General features: G+C 43.4%; 1 protein-coding gene across 1 annotated transcript in view; it reads right to left on the bottom strand.

Annotated features, from left to right (window-relative positions):
• The window catches only part of GGA1 (golgi associated, gamma adaptin ear containing, ARF binding protein 1), a gene marked incomplete in the record, with an annotated part of 1,948,856 nt that overhangs the window by 1,020,149 nt on the left and 909,227 nt on the right, over positions 1–19,480 (bottom strand). Inside the window, 1 exon segment of the mRNA XM_044067846.1 lies at positions 3,577–3,658. Coding sequence (XP_043923781.1) covers positions 3,577–3,658 — 82 coding nt within the window.

Raw genomic sequence — 19,480 nt, 5'->3', positions numbered from 1 at the left:
TGCTTCCCACAAGAAATACAATTGTTAACTTTTTCTGACATCGGTCTGGAGCAAGAAAAAAGTTTCCTCAACGGGGTACTTAGTTTTAATGAAGTCTTCGGATCTGAAATTCGATTTTGAAAATCTCAGGAGTCGGCCGATCGGCACTTGCGAACTGCTTTTTCTTCGGGCACCGCGTGGCAAGAAAGACTGAAGAAAATGGCGTCGGCTGCATCTTTTACACCCCTAGTGCACTGATGTCAGGGAAGAGGTGACAGCAACAGATGCCGGACCAAGACTTTGGAATTCAGGCCGACTACGGGTAGCCTGCCAGCAGGATAACCCAAGAGTAATGACTGCAAAGTGAAACACGAACATCAGGAAGGTGAATCAAAGAACTGTTTGGTTCTAAAAATGTGTGCAAGGGGCGTATGATCTGCAAACAGTCTAAAGGTAAACTTATCCTGCTAGTGGCCAAATGCAATTTCTTTGAAAGTGGGTTTCAATGCTGTTTCAGTGAATGTGAATTTCAAAGGTAGAGAAGTTTTAATAAGTCTGTTTTCATTGTAAGACTATTGCTTTGTTTAGGTTTAGCAAATGTCTATCAGTGTTTGTGCTATAAAATTTGAAATAAAAGTTGTAAATTAAATCCAAATATCTGTAATCATTGTAGACATAAAGCATAAAACAATAGGCACAGAGTTTTGAACACTATTTATGGTGACTGGGGCGAAACAGCAAAGTAATGGGACACTAGAATGGCTGTGTGTGTGTGTGGGGGGGGCAAAGGGTGTGTGTGTGTGTGGGGTTCTGGATTTGCACCCCCCCTGCAAAAAATCCTGTGGGCTCTGATGCCTGGGATTCTACCAGTGTCCCTGCTAGACAGGGGTATGGGGTGCTGACTTGTCAGAACATGGGCTAAATTCTTGGCTAGGACTCAGGGCCAATAGCCTAGTAGCTTCCTATGATCCACTGTTGCGATACTCACTACAAATGGAAAGAATCCTACCAAGGATACTGCGCATCTGGCAAGCATAGGAAAGCTTGTGGGCTTTCCTCTCAAACCATATGTCCCCAGGCTTGAGATTGCAAAGCAGTACATTAGGGATGTATGGGCACGAAAATCTTAAGTACTCTCTTTCCTCAAACCAGAAAGTGAAGAAGCAAAACACAGAAAGACGATTTATGATAAAAAGCAGAGGGGAAAATATATACGAGGTTCACCTTAGCCAGACAGCCAGATATATATATACACACACACACACAGGATAAAGGGTGTCACTACAATCTACTCTGACATCTACTGCTATAGTAAGTTCAAATAACTGTACTATGTTCTTTTATTGCAGTACCTTCATTACAAGGAAAGTTTCCAAAACTTTTTAGAGCACCTTGGAGGAGGAAATAGTATAACTAGAATCCAGAATTACTAGAAATATATGACAAAATTAGTACTGGATCTGGGGACGGTATCAGCTTTATAGTGCTTTAAGAAAGTGTGAATGGAAGTTCAAATGTCTGCTTCTAAAATGGTTCTTGTATCTGGACACTTACAAAATACACCTGAACATGCTGCTGATCTGGTGGAATGGGCTTTAACCTGGCCTGGAAATGATTTTCCATGGAAAGAATAATTAAAGGAAATTTATCTGGAGACTTTTTATTCAAAAAATTTAAAAGTTGATCAGATTTCCTGATGGTTTCAAGTCTTATCAAGATAAAACCTGAACTGTCTCTGGATATCCAAAGAATGTAAAGTTATTTGGGGGAATGGGGAAGAAGGCAGGCAAGTTTACTGACTGGCCAAGAGATATTTTATTGTCAACTTTAGGCATAAAAGACGGGTTAGTCTTAAGGGACAGTCTGAGAGAAATTAGAAAAGATGGAAATGCCATAATGGCTTGAAATTCTGAGACTTTTTATGTTGTAGTAAGGGCTACAAGTAAAACTGTTGTCTTTCAGGAAATAAGTTTTATGGGTAGAAGAGGAAGCAGGCAGAAAAAGAGTGAGACACAGCTTCCCTAATACATAATTCGGGTCCCAAGGAGGAGGTACAGATTTTCTTGGTGCCCTGATCTGAAGGAATGTTGCATTAAAAAGCCCCTGGGAGAAATCATACCCCATCTTCTGAGGATCCCCAATAGTAGAAGGAGCAAAAGATGGTGTTTAGTTTTCTTCTCTTGTTTAGGAACATCAGCGTGGACGGAACAGGGAAAAGACCCCCTGACATACCTCAATCAGGGTGCCTAGAAAACTGTCATAAAAACAAAATTTGAGGTACACCCTCAAGTCCATTGGATATAATAAGCCATGGTTCCCTCTTTGTGGCCAAACCAGCTGTCAGATTACTCAAGTAGGACATGCCAAGAGGTTGTGCTGCAACAGAAGGAGCAGCATAAAACACCAGGTAGTCCGAGGGCTCAGCAAGCACTCGAGAGATATCCTGGTCCAGCTGGGCAAAAAAAGCTTTAGGCTTTGACTTTTAAGTTTCTTCCTCAGCTACTGACAGACATATGACTGGCATGATTCAACGACATACCACCCTGCACAGGCTCCTTGAGTCTCTGGCTTTCAAAGCAAAATCTGAGGGAAGATAATCAACTTCTTAAATTTTAGAAACAAGATTGACGAAACACACTTTATGGTTATGACTGGATCCGAAGCAGAACAGTGCGACCTTCTGTGGAAGGTATTAATGAGACTGACATGTGGTCATACTTACTGGTCCTGACAGAAAAATGTAAATTTTTACTAAAATACTGAAGAAGTTTCCTCAACAGAGATAATTATCTGCCCACCCAGTGGAAACTGGTACAGGCCATAAACTGACAAAATGAAGCAAACTCACTGCTAGAGAGGGCGCCAAGAAAGCTCAGAGGATTTCTGCACCTGTACGTCCCTCTTGTATGTATGGCACGAGAGGCACCCAAGCTTTAAAATAATGTTGAGATACTTCCCATATATAATGGATACTGCAAGAGTGATCAGTGAAGGACATCTAGACAAAATGCACTTAGCTTTACCCAGATAGCTGAGAAAAACTTCTCAATGGCTTGAGCTGGGTGAAAAATTAGGTTCACAATGGCAGCAACAAGATATGGTGATTAATAAAACAGCAGGAAATTATGGGACAAGAGAGGCACTTCAGATAGCAAGTTTGTTTTTACCATGGAATTAAGAGACATTCTGTGGCCAGTCCCTGTTAGATCTACTGTCCACAGTGTACTAGCATAAATCAACCCTCTAACACAGAGCCTACATTCCCTCCTGAAAATAAAGTAAAACTGACTGCACAGTATACATGTTTGGAAGCTTAGATCAGCACAACTGCACACTACTGCTTGGTTCCAAAATCTAGACTGGCAACTTCAACACCTCCACATCAAGGCCAAACGCAAAAAGTCCATTAAAAAAATTGAACTTTGTGAAGCCGGCAACAACGTCAGCAAATTACAACAGTTAAAGGCAAATACATAAAGAAAACCACAATTCTATTCAGAAACTTGAAGAAAACCCAGACTAACTTGACAAAAATGCTGTCAAAAATATAGTTTTTGTTTAAAACAATAGTACATAATCTTGAAAACAAAGAGTTACCTAAGGCTTCATCATTATCTTCTGTGTCACTGGCCAAGCGAAAAAGGGTGGGTCTCATTTTTTCACAACGATTAAATAACTCCTGAAAATGGTAAAAAAGGTTCAATCATCTTTCACTTTTTCAAACTCCCTTTTATAAACTGCAAGATGTCTGGAGCCAAGAAAACATGCACACAATGAATAAATAAAATTCTCCTGCACCTAATTAAGTAAATATTTGCAATTAAAATATAACTGAAAACAGAAAACTGTCAAATTAACAGAAAGTTCTTATCATTTGTTGTATGACAGGACTATCCTTGACTGGCCCTTGGTTGATTCTCCTCTGTATCAATCAGAATTCAGAACTTTCCATAAGGTCATGCATTCTAACATGTCTGCAGGCCTGCAGAGATGCCTGCCATTAACAATGCAGAGATTACACAAAACCAAACATCTCCCAAGCCTACCAGACTGCCTCCCTGCCACTAGAAAGCAACTTTCAACTAAGATCTGATAACTAACATTACTTCATATATACATTTTGTCTGCTTGATTAAAAAATATCCAATATCTGAGGATGATGAAGACATCCATCCATAGGAGGACGGATAAAGGACTTAATAATGGTGTCAAAGGTACACCCTTTTGTAATACCAATGTATTACATTCCAGCTGGAGGTCAGGTTGTGGCTCAGATGGCTGACCAACCTGCTCATCTATCTACTTGGTTAAACAGAAGTAAATAATTTCTGACCTGTGAGTGGAGAACTTCTCAGATCAACTGATGTTATAAGAATTTTCCTACTATCAAACTATAATACCCATCCCTGACGGACCTCTTAGATGAGCTGAATTTCAAGCTGTAACCATCAGGGTGGAAACAGCAAGAGGTTCTCAAAAGCTTAAAGTTCACATAACAGAGTCTAAGGATTAATGACCTGCCAATCTATGGCTTCCATAACAATGTTGGTAAAGGTGCGCACCATAAAAAAACAAGCAGTAGTCAAAGCAATGCCTGCTAAACACAGGCATGCAACACAGCCAAGTGGTTGTGCCACAGATAACATTCCTGAAGTTATAACAGAAAGCAGCCACTCCCCTAGAAGAAAGTACAGTTGTGTACACCTACCATAAATGTAGATGTTCGAGTGTCTTCACTGTTGCAGTCATGACTGTAGGGTACTCCCCTGCCGGCAGGCAGTCCTCAGTCGGCCAGAATCCCAAAGTCTGGGTCCGGCGTTGGCTGTTCAACCACGCTCCCTGACGTCAGAGCGCCAGGAGTACAAAGCTGACAGCCGACGCCATCTTCTCCAGTTTTTCTTGCCCCAGATGTCAGGAGTCCCAAAATGAGAAAGGTCCCATATCCTTTGCAAATACACCTCAGAAGAATGGTGAAAAAAGGAACCACACAAAAGTAAAAATAAGAGGGGACAGGAGGGAGGGAAACCCAGACTGCAACAGTGAAGACACTCTAACATCTACATTTATGGTAGGTGTAAACAACTGTACTATGTTCATCGTGTTTCACTGTTGCAGTCATGACTGTAGGGTAGAATCCCAAAGCTGAAAGAAAGGGAGGTGGTCATAAAGAAGAAGGGGCGGCTAAAAGGCCCTGCAAGACTGCAGAGGCAAAGCCTGCCCTAGACTTAGAGTAGAGAGGTAGATTGTAGTGCTTTGAAAAAGTATGCACTGAACTCCAAGTTGCAGCTTCCAAAATGTCTTTGGTAGGAACTCCTCTGAGGAAGGCAGCTGAAGTGGCAGCAGCTCTGGTGGACTGAGTCCGTATACTCCCTGGGATTTGCTTTCCATGGTGTGAATAACAAAATCTGATTCCATGAGCAATCCATTTAGAAATGGTCTGTTTTGAAATGGCTTTACCTTGGGAACTTGAAGCATAAGAAAAACAATTGCTCTGATTTTCTGATGTCCTTGGTTCTGTCCAGGTAAAAACGTAGTTGTCTGTGTACATCTCCAAGGAATGTAAGATCCTTTCCCCTTTATTTTGAGGAGTGGGGAAAAAAGTTGGCAAGTGGATAGTTTGATTTACAGCCACTTTGGAAACCACCTTAGGCATGAATGTAGGATTAGTCCTCAAAGACGCTCTGTCTTGATGAAAAATAAGATAAGGTTCCACAGCCATAAGAGCTTACAACTCTGAAACTCTCCTGGCAGAGGGGTCAGAGCTAACAGGATGGCTGTTTTCCAAGATAAAAGCTTGATGTCAGAAGAGGCAGCAGGCTCAAAAGGATGTAAGGTGAGCTTTTCCAAAACATAGTTAAGATCCCAAGCAGGAATGGGAGGAGATCTAGGAGGTCTTAAGTTCTTAGCTCCTCTGAGAAACTGTCTCATGAGCTGGTGGGAAATGATTGGAGGGTCTGTATTATAATGAGCGGAAATAGCAGAGGCATGTATCTTAATGGAAGACAAAGAGAGACCCTTATGTAAGAGATCTGTCAGGTAACGTAAAATCAAAGGAATGTTAGGAAGAAGAGGATCAGAATCCTGAGCCTGCATCCAGGAACAAAATCTTTTCCATTTTCCTGCATAAGATTTTCTAGTGCTAGGACGTCTGGCTTCTAAAATGACATCCATAACCTGCTTGGGTAGGAAAGAAGAAATCAAAGGCCCTGGATTAACCAGGCCGCCAGGCTGAGAGTTCTGACATGAGAGTGTAGAACCTGACCCTGATGTTGGGACAGAAGGTTCGGAGACTGAGGTAAAACCCAAGGGGGCTCCAGACATAGTTTTTTTAGAGTTGGGTACCAAAACTGTCGAGGCCAATTTGGGGCCAGCAAGATTATCATCTTGGGCTTGTCCTGTTTTATCTTTAATAATACCCGTGGAAGAAGAGGAAGAGGCGGAAAGGCATATCCCGAGAGGTTCCTCCAACTGAAAGATAGGGCATCCACTTTCCAAGCTTCTTTATGGAAAGTCCTGGTGCAAACATTTTGTAGTTGATGATTGAGATGGGATGCAAAGAGGTCTATGTGAGGACATCCCCAGACTGCTGTTATCCTGAATATTTTGGTGTCCAGCATCCACTCGTGTGGATCCGAAAGGTTTCTGCTCAGACTGTCTGCCAGGAAGTTTTGCTTCCCTGGTAGAAACTGAGCTTGAAGGTCCAGATTGCAAGCTAGAGCTGTGTTCCATAGATCCATAGCTAGTCTGCAAAGGGGGTAGGAATGTGATCCCCCTGGCTTGTTTATGTACCACATAACTGTGGTGTTGTCTGTCCGTATTAGTAGTTGTCCTGGTTGTAGAAGATTCCTGAAGGCCATTAGAGCTTTCTGAACGGTTAACATTTCCTTTAAATTGATATGCAGGTGCTTCTGATCCTTTGTCCAAAGGCCCTGCAGACAGTTGCCCTGAAAATGGGCTCCCCAAGCATAATCCGAGGCGTCCGTGGTTAGAATCTGAGTGGCAGGAGGCAGACAGAAGGGTTTCCCTTTGTTTAGAGTGCATGCCCTGGACCACCAAAGAAATTCCTTTTGAAGGCAAGGCAGGACGGAGATCAGTATGTCTAAACTGTGGCAATGCTGAGACCATACACTTTTTAGGTACCACTGTATTTTCCTCATGTGTAGTCTTGCATATGGTACGAGAAGGATGCAGGAGGCCATGTAACCCAAAGCCTGCAGGAATCTCCTTGCAGATAGCGGAATTAAAGTTGCCAAGGTTTTGAAAGTTGAAGCCAGCTGTAATTATTTTTCGTATGTCAGAAATGCCCTCTGGGTTGTGGTGTTTAGAAGAGCCTCCAAAAAAGTTATCTGCTGTGAGGGTGTCAAATTTGACTTTTTTATGTTTACAGAGAATCCCAGGAACTTGAGGAGGTAGGTGTAAACAACTGTACTATGTTCATCGTGTTTCACTGTTGCAGTCATGACTGTAGGGTAGAATCCCAAAGCTGAAAGAAAGGGAGGTGGTCATAAAGAAGAAGGGGCGGCTAAAAGGCCCTGCAAGACTGCAGAGGCAAAGCCTGCCCTAGACTTAGAGTAGAGAGGTAGATTGTAGTGCTTTGAAAAAGTATGCACTGAACTCCAAGTTGCAGCTTCCAAAATGTCTTTGGTAGGAACTCCTCTGAGGAAGGCAGCTGAAGTGGCAGCAGCTCTGTACTAACTCTAGATGCTGGAGTAAGACATCCTTGCTGTCTGCCTGAATTAGACAATCGTCCAGATAAGGGTAAATTTGAATTCCCTTGAGTCTGCAGTAAGCTACTACTGGAGCCAGGCATTTGGTGAAGACCCTGGGTGCAGTAGACAATCCAAAGGGCAGCGCAGAGAATTGAAAGTGCCTCGATCCGGCCTTGAACCTGAGGTATTTTCTGCGTTCCTGCCTGATGGGAATGTGTAAATATGCCTCCTTTAAATCCAAAGTTACCATCCACGCATCTTTGGATAGCATTGGAAGTAGCTGCTGTAGAGTAAACATCTTGAATTTTGGAATCTCTAGAAAGGTGTTCAAGACTGACAGATCCAGAATGGGTCTCCATGAGTTTTGCTTCCTGGGGACTAGAAAGAGCCTTGAGTAAAAACCTTGTCCCATCTCTGAAAGTGGAACCAGTTCTATGGCTTTCATAGCCAAAAGAGCTTCCACCTGGTTTAAGGCCTCTGTCCACTGATGTTTTGGAAGGTCTGGCCATCCGCTTAGCCTTGGCAGAGTATAAAAATGGAATTTGTAACCTCTTAAAACCACATCCAGAACCCACTTGTCTTGGGGTAAGAGTCCAATTTTGATAAAAAAAGAGAGAGTTTTCCTCCGAGAGGGGCTTCAAGGCAAGAAGTTCCTGCAGCCCAACAGAGGGAGTCATTGAGTTTGTTTCCTATGAGTTTGTGACCTATCCTCTCCTCCCCTAGGGGTGGAAGCAGTCCACTGTCTTGGTCTATAAGAAGCTTGTGTTTGAGGCCTTCCTCTGGAGCGTCTATATCTACCCCTCTGCAGCCTGTCTGAAGTGGGAAAGGACCAATTTTTAGAAGGCCAATTCCTGCTAAATCTTGGTGGCTGTACTTGTAAGAAATCTTTAACTGTTTGCATGGATTTCGCCTTATCTTCCATCTTTTTAATCACCTCTTCAGCTTTTGATCCAAATAAAACATTATGCTGAACAGGAGCATCCAATAATTTAGCTTTTACTTGTTCTGGAAAATTTTGTTCCTTTAGCCATGCATGCCTTCCAATGACTGTGCCGGAGGCAGCAGCCCTACAAGAAGCCTCCAAGGCATCAAATCCACAGTGTAAACCATGCTTCCCAACTTGTTCAGTGGCATGCAATAAGTCATGTAATTCCTTATCATCTGCACAGGCAGAAATGGAAGTAAGCTTTTGTTTTAAAACAGACGAGAAATTGCTGGTATTTCAGCATATGAAACTGACAGTTTAAAGCCCTAATGGACAAAGTAGCAGAAGTGTACACTTTTTTGCCCCATCTTTCTAAAGATCTAGAATCCTTTTCAGTGGGAATGGGGTTTTTAGCAGAAGCGGCCTCAACTCCATTAGGACCCTGAGAAATGGTTTCAGGGTCAGCAGAAGGGTTCTTGTATAAAAACTGGTGGGAATCAGGAACCCTGTAATATCTATCAGGCTTAACAGGAGCAAGGGGAAAAGAGTCAGGGGTTAAGTTAGCCTCCGAAAAAGCATCATCCACAATATCCAAAACAGGAGGAATAGCTAGGGGTCTATGTTGGGGGAGAAGAAGAAAATCCCTTAGTCTTTTCTTAGATTCCGAATACTCCTGTCCTTCCCAGTGGAAATGTTCCTTCATTTCATGCAAAGTTTCCCCAAAAGAGAAATCTTCAGGGGGAGAAGCTGAAGGAATGGATTCCTCAGCATCAGAATCCTCATAAGGAGGGAAAGAATATTCCTGGTCAGAAGAAGAAACAGAAGCCTGATCAGAGGAATCATAATAAACATCCTGCCTTGGCCTTTTATCTGGAGGGGGATGTGAACCCCTAATCATAGTAAGTAAATCCTCCGCCATCTTGAGTAACTGTTTCTGTGACTTGGGAGCCGGTTTAGAAGAGGCCTGTGTTGCAGTCTTTGATTTAGGAGTCTTTGCCTTTGTCTTTGGCTTTGCCTTTATTAGAAGCGGAGTAGGCCTGAAAACCCCTTCGGAGGCCGGTACCTGCACAGCGGCTCCGGACCCATCCGAAGGAGCATTGTCCGAAGGTCCTGCAATAGAAATATTTAAAGGCCTAGTTGGCTCCTCATGAGAGTCCATTTCGGCCACTGGTTCTGAAATGGCAGACGACAGAGGCTGCAAAAGCGCCTCACTGATGGCCGAACCTGAAGCTGGCTCCGCTTGTGCGCTATCATCAGATTTGGACCTCGGAAGCCTGTCTTTATCCTTGCGACGTTTGTGAACTCCGGTAGCCGGAACCGTATCCGACGACATTTTGTAGTTAAAGCGCCTACCGAAGTAATGAAAAGCAAAATCATACCTTCGTTTAATTGTACGTTGATTGAATCTAGCACGAAACCGACAACTAGGTACGTCGTGGTCAGGGCCTAAGCAAGGAATACAGTAAGAATGAAAATCCTTATGAGGTATTTGCTTCCCACATGAAATACAATTATTAACTTTTTCTGACATCGGACTGGAGCAAGAAAAAAGTTTCCCCAACGGGGTACTTAGCTTTGACTGGAGAAGAAAGTCTTCGGACTGAAGTTTATCAGAAAAAACTGTCAGGAGTCAGCCGACCGGCACTTGCGAACTGCTATCACCGCACAGCAAGAAAGACTGGAGAAGATGGCATCGGCTGTCAGCTTTGTACTCCTGGCGCTCTGACATCAGGGAGCGTAGTTGAACAGCTGACGCCAGACCCAGACTTTGGGATTCTGGCCGACCAAGGACTGCCTGCTGGCAGGGGAGTACCCTACAGTCATGACTGCAACAGTGAAACACGATGAACATCATGTTTTGAATACAGCATCTACCAAAGGCCAGTAAACTACATAACAAAAAGCAATGCAAACAACCGACTTGAAAAATAGATTTTTCATCATCAGACTCGTCTCCCTAATGCTTACAGTAGATTAACTGGTCCATTTTCCTAAACTTTTGCACTTGTCAGATGATATCTGCGCTACATGCACTGTTCTGAGGGACAGCCTACTCTTATAAATTACTAGACAGTTCCTGACAAGTGTAGGAAGCATCAGGATTACACAGAGAATATAGCTACCAGAAAAATTATTGTTCAAGAAATGAAATTTAACATTCTTCTAGACAGCAGGATCAAACAGTGGATGGGCAAGCCTGTTAGCCATGAAGTGCATATGCTATGGAGGTATCTCTGAATTTAGCTTTAGATAAGCTTTTATCTGCCTCCTCTGCTACTCATGTCATAGGTTCATAGGTTCATACTAGGCTATCTGCCCTGGGGCAATTATAAGCCTAGCCCGATTCTGTATGGCTTACGCCACCCCTTGATTTGAGTATACTGCGCCCTTTTTAAGGTTTAGTTTACTGTCCCTCTAATAGTGACACGGGAGTAATCCCTAGGACAAACCTACGATCCCCCATCCACTTATCGAGATTCTTCTTGAAGAGATTCAGTGAGGTGCTCTGCCTCACATGAACTGGAATTCTATTCCAGAATGAAGGGAGCCTTTGGGTTATGAACCTGTCCCTCCAGAAAGTTCTATTTATTTCTGTGCTGAGGTTCAAGTCCCTCTAAGGGATTTAGATTTACTGAGGTGGAGCATGTCCATTAATTCTGGATTTGACATAACTTTGTATGTCAGGCATAGATCGCTTCGAAGTAGGCGGTACGCAACTGAGTAGAGCTGGAGTTTTTTTAACAGAGTAGCATATAGCATCTGTTTGAGACCCTTGATCCTCTTGGTGAGATACTTTTGGGGTCTTTCTAATTGCTGCAGGTGTCGGGTAAGGTACATCCCAAAAGGGGCATTGTATTCTATGATGGGCCTGATGAGGGATGAATAAAGGGGCACAATTACCTCTCTTGATCTAGATGTGAAACCCTTCGTAATGAGGTGGGCTATGTAGAAGGTCTTTCTAACCACTTTGGCAATGTGGTTTTCAAAGGAGAGATTGCTATCAACTTGGGTCCCCAGGTCCCTAATAACTTTCTCTGTACTTAATGGGTTTACGCCTATGTGGTAATTTGTGGGCACATTGTTTTTGCCAAAGGGTATGACTATACATTTTTTGGCATTTAGCTTTAAACCATGGCACTGGCACCAGTTATCTGTCTCTGTGAGACCTTTTTGAAGGATGTTTGTGTCAGCTGGAGAGTTGATTATGGCGCCCAGTTTGCAGTCGTCTCTAAACTTGGTGAGCCATAGTCCTCCACGCTTGCCTGTACCTCAGAAAAGTATATACCGAACAAGAGTGGTCCCAGGACAGAACCCTGTGGGACACCACTTGTGACGGTTTCAGTCTGACATGGCTCCAGCAACTCTCACTCTGTGGGTTCTGTCTTTGAGCCAGTTTGCGACCCATCTTGTGACATAGGGGTTTATATTTAAGCTGGATAGCTTATCTATGATGCCCGAGTGGGGTATTGTGTCAAATGCCTTTGCAAGGTCCAGATAGGCTGTGTGGACTACCTTCCCTTCATCTATGGCTTTGGTGACTGTTTTGAAGAAGTCAACCAGGTTCAAAAGGCAGGATTTGCCCTTGACAAAGCCGAACTGGGTAGGATCTAGTGTCTGTAGGTCCCCAATGTCTTTGTTTATGAGCTCCATGATGATCCTCTCCATAGCCTTGCAGACTAAGCTAGTCAGGCTTATGGGGCGATAGTTTCCAGGGTCCATAGAGGCTCCACCTTTGTGGCGTGGGACCACTGTTGCTGTACGCCATTCTGTGGACACATCCTGTAGTGAGGCTGAGATTGTATAGCTGTTTTATTTGAGGGATTAGTTCCTCTTGTAGTTCATGTAGGATGCAACCTGGGACGCCATCTGGTCCCATGGAAGAAGTGTTTTTTGCTTTGGAGAGGGCAGCCTTCACCTGAGCATCTGAGATGTTTGGGAGGCAACCCTCTGCCGGGATAGATACTTGCTCTTTTGGGGGGGAGGGGGTGGAGAAGTTTGCACTGAACCTGTCTGCCAGGATATTGGCGATGTCTGTGGGTTCAGTGTATTTTTTGTCGTTTAGAATCAACTCAGAACAGGTCTGGGAGTTGCATCCCAGGTTTCTAACATAACTGAAAAAAGCCTTATGATTGTCTTTGGTGTCCTGTGCAATTTTTCTCTCGAAGCTGGCCTTGGAGGATTTTAGGAGGGATCGTAATTTTTTGCTAGTACTGATCAGAGATGCCTTCCCTATTAGGGATTTTGCTCTATCATGTAGTGGCTTCCTCCTTCTGTTGTACAGTTTATTTATTGCAGGAGTCCACCAGACTGGACGCCTGCCTTTGGATGATTGGGTCTTGGTTTTGTTTGGGATAGGCATGATCCATGCATTCCTGGAGATGTCCGTAGAATGCATTTATATAGGATTCTTCAGTTTGGGTCGTAGTTTCCACTGGCCCTGGGGCCTTGAAGGATTCCACTTCGGTTTTGAGAAGTGAGAAGTTCGCTTTTGAGAAGTTTTTCACTGTGGTTTTCTGGGCTGGGGGTGGGGTCGGGATGTGGACATCCAGTGAAATTAATTTATGGTCTGATCTTACCAATGAGGGATATACTTCTGGTGTGGAGCATAGAGTCCCCATGTTGGCAATGATCAGGTCTAGTATGTTGTCCCCTCTTGTGGGAGTGGTGACTAGTTGTTCCATAGCATTTGAGTTTATAATTTCCAGGAATCTTTGGGCTAAGGTGCTGGGGCTTGAGTAGTGCTCCCAGTCAATGTTTGGGTAGTTGAAGTCGCCCAATATAATGGTGTTCGGAGAGATCTTCATGTTCTCCAATGTTTTCAGGAAAGCAGAGTGGGATTCCTGACTTTGAGAGGGTGGTCTGTAGGATGCTATAAACTGAAAAGCAGTCTTGCCCACTGTTAGTTGTCCTCAAACAATTTGATGAGAAGGGTAAACTAATTTGGAGTTACAGGATTTTCGGGCTCTTGCCTTCAAATCTCTCATATCCTTTCATGTCTAAGAAAGGAAAGAAGCAATTCCAAACCACAAAGCAAGAAAGGATCCAAGTAGAACAAAACAACCAAACCAGTGATTCCAAAAACAAATTTAATGAACACTCAAACTCTCCAGCCTCTCAGCATACAAGCCTTCCAGGAGATAATGCTAACATAAATATGCACTCCATATATAGTAATGACAAAATCAATTATTCAATAAAAAATACATCAATTTAAAACTTTTTCATCTTCCAGTTGCATTCCTGAATAAAACCAGCATGTGTGATCACATTACATTTTAAAATAACAGTTTCGTTATGCAACAGTCTATTCTTCAAGCAAGTAACATTTTCAGCTTTTATATTTTTTAAAACATAGCCCCTTAAATCTGTAAATAACCCCCCTCCATCCCATATACAGAATTAAAATGACATGCAATGGGGCTTTCCTTTCTTCTATTTTTAATATCTCTTATATGTTCCTGCAACCTAATTTTAAAATATCTTTTATTTTCACCAATATAAAATAGGTTGCAGGAACACTTCAATGCATAAACCACACCTGCTGTATTGCAAGTAAATTCTGCCATTGGATCAAACCTTCGACCATTAATCCTCTCAAAGGATTTACTAACATGGGGCAAATGAAGCAAGACCAACATGCCCATGTTCACAGTCTACTTATACTATTGTTACAATTTTCTTTTGGAAGACAAAATTTTCCATGTATTAATATGTCTTTTAAATTCTGTCCCCTTTTAAATGGAATCAAGGGGACATGCCTTAAATTAGCAACCCCATTTCTACCCTTTAAGAGAAATGGCCAATATTTTTTTTTATATCTATTTCATTAGATAATACACTGAATGATTTCACAAAGTACACTTTCTTATTTTTACTGTCATCAGAATAGATATCCTTCCATCACTATTAAACTTTACATCTGCCTTATTTTTCCCTGAACACAATCTTTCTGAGGCTTTCTTAACATCCATACAATACCCCCATTGTTAAAACATTACACAGCTATAAGTATTTATTTACGACTTTCTTATCACTAAATAATCTACTTACCCTCAATACTTCTCCATAAGGAAGAAAATACATGAGAAGGGCGACAACTATGGCCATCTAAAAATTGCCTTCTCCATCAAATGTTCTATGTATTTTTGTACTTATGTTACCACTCTCCATGCCATCACACTGAAAACCAAATCAATTAGTATGTAACTGATCAACAAAATCCTGTACCAAAACGTTTCCCTCTCTACATAAAAAAATTAAATCTATAAACAGATAATAATAAAGAATATGTTTCTTAAAAAAAGCTAACCTATACAGAAAAGCCATTTCAAACAATCCCATTACTAGGTTCGCATACATGGGAGCAAACAGAGCTCCCATTGCTGTACCCTGAACTTGTTGATAAATAACCCGATTAAACTCAAAGAACTTATTAACTAAACTAAAATAAATTAACTAACATAATATGCAACTGGAATATCACCTAGAAAAAAACCTAAGTGCCTCTAAACCCACTGAGTGTTTAATATTCGTGTAAACCTTTTACATCTAAAGTTATCCAATAAAAATCTTCTCTACTTACCACAGATTTTATTTTGTCCAAAAAAATCAAAAGAATATTTTATATAAGAATCCAATGTTACTACAAACTTCGTTAAATATGAATGTAACATGATTCCTGTATTGTGTAAATAAGAAGTTATGTACCTACCATAACGTTCCATGTTAGTTGTCTTCTTCTCGCCTTCTTTCTTGCTGGTTGGGTTCGGAGCCTATCCTCGGCTCTGACTTGACCATTTACTAAAGCTCAAGAGCTATTTACTGGCTCGAGGCCTCCCCATATCCCACAATCTCATTTGGCAGAGCTAACACCACAGAAAAATTCCAAGGACACCCGTCCAAACTACAAGGTTTAAAGTAGTAAAATAGAGGAAGGATGTAACCCAGATAAGAATTTGCCAGAGGAAGAAGGCCTCAAAAAGGGACTCTTCTCGGTCTGTCCAGGCTAGGAGGATGGAGGGTGGGACGCAAGAAAGAAGGCGAGAAGACAACTAACATGGAACGTTATGGTAGGTACATAACTTCTTAATGTTAAGTTGTCTCTCGCCTTCATTCTTGCTGGTTGGGACAGAGTCCCTAGCACCTCAGTCCTGGGTGGCTCATCGGAATAGACTCTTGAGCACAGTGGAACCAAAATCAGCTCTACTCCTAGAGGCCATATCCAGCTTATAATGTGAAATGAAAGTAAGAGGAGTTGCCCATGTGACTGTAGCACAAATAGATTCCATTGGTAGTCTTGCTTGAAAAGCTACCGAAGTAGCTAACGCTCTGGTGGAATGACCCTTAGGTTTAGTAGGGAGTTCTTTATGTCTCAGTTGATAAATCAAAGTAATAACAGAGGACAACCACCTGGATAAGGTTACTTTAGAAACTGGCAGCCTCAGTTTGCCCTCAGCATAGGATAGGAACAGTTGGTCTGATTTTCTTGTTTGCTTAGTCCTATCCAAATAAAAACGTAATTGCCTATGAACGTCCAATTGGTGTAACTTTTGTTCCGCTTTGTTCGAATAGTTAGGAAAAAAGACAGGTAGATTAATAGCCTGAATCAAGTTAGTCTCAGAAGATATCTTGGGCAGAAATGAAGGATTAGTCCTAAGTGAAACTCTATCCTTATGAAACACAAGGTAAGGAGGACGAATACAGAGGGCTTGAAGTTCCGAAACTCTCCTAGCTGAAGTGATGGCTACTAAAAAGAGAGTCTTCCAGGAGAGTAATTTTAAGGAACAGGAAGCCGCAGACTCAAAAGGGGGAAGAATCAAGGAAGCTAATATCAAGTTTAAATCCCACAGAGGCAGGGGATCTCTGACCGGGGGGGCCTAAGCAAAAAAGTCCCTTTAAGAAAGGCCTTGCAAAGTTCGTGGGACATGATGCTGGTCTCTGATAGGCCAGCGTGGAAATTTGCAATAGCAGCTAACTGGACCCTAATGGTGGCAGACGAGGAGCCAGCTTGAAAAAGTTCTGCTAAAAAATCTAGAATGTGGTGGACAGGGGCTGAAAAGAGATCTATACTCCTAGCCTCTGCCCAGAAGGAGAAACGTTTCCACTTACTAGCATAAGTCTTCCTGGTGGTAGATTTGTGTGAAGAAAGGATGATTTCACGTACCGGCTGAGTAATATATGGAAGACTGGCTAAGGTTGGAAGTGGAGCAACCAAGTCGTGAGGTTGAGAGACTGAAGGGATTGGTGCAGCCCGCCCGACTGATGGACCAATAGGTCTGGCACTGGGTCCAGATTCCAAGGCTGCTCCAGCAGATGACGATGCAGGAAAGGGAACCAAATTTGTCGAGGCCAGTAAGGGGCAATGAGGATCATCCTGGATCCGAAAGCGGTCGCCTTCTGAATTAGTTTAGGAATTAGGGGAAAAGGTGGAAATGCATACAGAAGACCCCGTGGCCAATCGTGGACTATAGCGTCTCTGGGGGAGTGGTCGGGAAGGGGGAAGAGAGTGAAGAAATTGTTGCACTTGCTGTTGAGAGGAGTTGCGAAAAGGTCGCAGCAAGGTTGATCCCATCTGCGGAAAATTTTGTCCGCTACTGACTGATTGAGAGACCACTCGTGAGGCATGAGAATAGCTCTGCTTAGCCTGTCCGCTATGACGTTGGACTTTCCGGGGATGTGTGTTGCTATCAGAAACCGTTGAGAGGAGATCGCCCACTGCCAGAGTCTGAGTGCTTCTCGAGATAAGGGATAGGACTTGGTTCCGCCCTGCTTGTTGATGTACCACACTACAGACATATTGTCTGTTTGAATTGCAATGGTCCCGGTGGGTAGAGTCCTGAAGAGCTTGCAACTCTAAAAGCACCGCTCTCATCTCCAAGACGTTTATGTGCAGGTGGTACTCTAGAGGTTGCCAAGTGCCTTGGACAGTCCAGCCCTGAAAATGCCCCCCCACCCGATCAGGGAGGCATCCGTGGTCACTGTGGCAACAGGAGGAGGAAGAACAAACGGTCTGCCCTGGAGTAATAGAGGGGAGACCATCCACCAAGCCAGTTGGTCTTTGCATGATTGAGTGATTATTATCTTGTGAGACATCAACAGTTGCTGAAAGGACCATTGGGTAAAAAGCATCCACTGAAGAATCCGCATGTGGAAACAAGCCAGGGGAACTAGTATGATTGTTGCTGCCATGAGACCAAACATTTTTAGTACAAATCTGGTCTGAATCCTCTTGCACTGCAGTAAGACCTGCACATGCCGGCAAATGTCAGATCTCTTGTATTTAATCTTGCGCCTATAAAGGTTATAGACTGACAAGGCGACAATGCAGATTTTTCTAAATTTATTGAGATACCTAGCTCAGAACAAGTTTGGATGGTATAATCCCTGGCTCGTAGTAGCTGATGCCTAGTGGAAGCAGAAGGAGCCAGTCGTCTAGATATGGAAACACCTGGAATCCTCGCCATCTCAGATGAGCCGTAACCACTACCATGCATTTGGTGAACACCCTGGGGGCTGTGGTGAGACCAAAGGGCAGGGCTCTGAACTGATAGTGACTAGCTCCCAGCCGGAAGCGGAGAAACCTTCTGGAGCGCCTGTCTATTTTGATATGGTAGTACGCATCTTGAAGGTCTATGGAGCACATCCAATTGTCCTGACCCAAAAAGGGTAGAATGGACTGAAGGTGTGACCATCCGGAACTTCGTTCTTTGAACAGATTTGTTTAACCTGCTGAGATCCAAAATGGGTCTCCAGTCCCCTGTCTTTTTTGGTACCAAAAAGAAATTGGGGTAAATTCCAGATCCTTGCTGGTCTGCTGGGACTGGCTGGATGGCCCTTTTTTTTTAGTAGTTTTGAAATTTCTAGCACTGCTTGTTCCCTTAGACTGGGTGGAACATCTGGAAGGGATTTGATTGTTTGAACAGGGGTGTGGACAAAGGGGATTTTGTAACCCTCGGATATGATGGACTGTACCCATTTGTCTTGTGTGAGGTGTTGCCAGGCTTCTGGGTACAGTGACAATCTTCCCCCGACTGCCACCGAAGGTGGACAGTCAGGCAGCCCCTCAGGGGTGCTGAAAGGGTTTGTCAGAGAAAGATTCCCTGCTACCCTGATTTTGCGGACCCCCTCTGCCCCACGGGCGGCATCAATTATTGTTCCCTCTTCTGCACCTGGAAGGAAACTCACCACGTGTGTCAGGCACGACTCCCTGGGGTTTCCGAAACCACATTTTCCCACTCTTCTGACCTTTAGCGTATGGTCTAGAGGGAGTAGAAAAACCGACTCCCATGGCAGAGAGAGTCTTGCCTTCCTGCTCACACCTGGTAAGGGTATCCTTCACCTGTGGTCCAAACAGAGCCGAACTATCGAAGGGGGTATTGGTGAAGGACGCCTTAAAGGTGTCAGCAAAGTTACATAACCGCATCCAGGAATGTCTTCTCAAAGCCACGCCTGTACCTGCGGCCCTACTCGCCTCATCGGCTGCATAAGAAATGAGCTGCATGGAGGAGTTGACGATTGAGTTAAGGGTCGCCAGCTGGGAGTTTATCTTGTCTCAAGCCCCCACAGCTGATGGATCCTGAACAGTATCACCCACCTCCTTGAGAAGATCCCTTTGAAGGCGGGTGAAGTGGCACAGATAATTCAGTGACCGCATGGAAAAGGTCGCCGAGGAAAACATCTGCTTCCCGTACCTGTCCATTGTCCTAGACTCTCTATTAGGTGGATGGACCGGCACCGAAGGGTCAGCCACCAACTCCTCCTTCGTGGCTGCTGCCACCACCATGGCATGAACGGGGACACCTTTGCCAAAAATTGTTTGTTGGGTGGGGCTGTAATGAACTTAGTGGGCCTACGGGGAGTTGGTTCC

The sequence above is a fragment of the Protopterus annectens genome, chromosome 1.part0 (assembly GCF_019279795.1).
Source record: "Protopterus annectens isolate FY-2018-M chromosome 1.part0, PAN1.0, whole genome shotgun sequence".
NCBI classification, from domain to species: domain Eukaryota; kingdom Metazoa; phylum Chordata; order Ceratodontiformes; family Protopteridae; genus Protopterus; species Protopterus annectens.
This window is presented reverse-complemented; position numbering and strand designations above follow the sequence as displayed.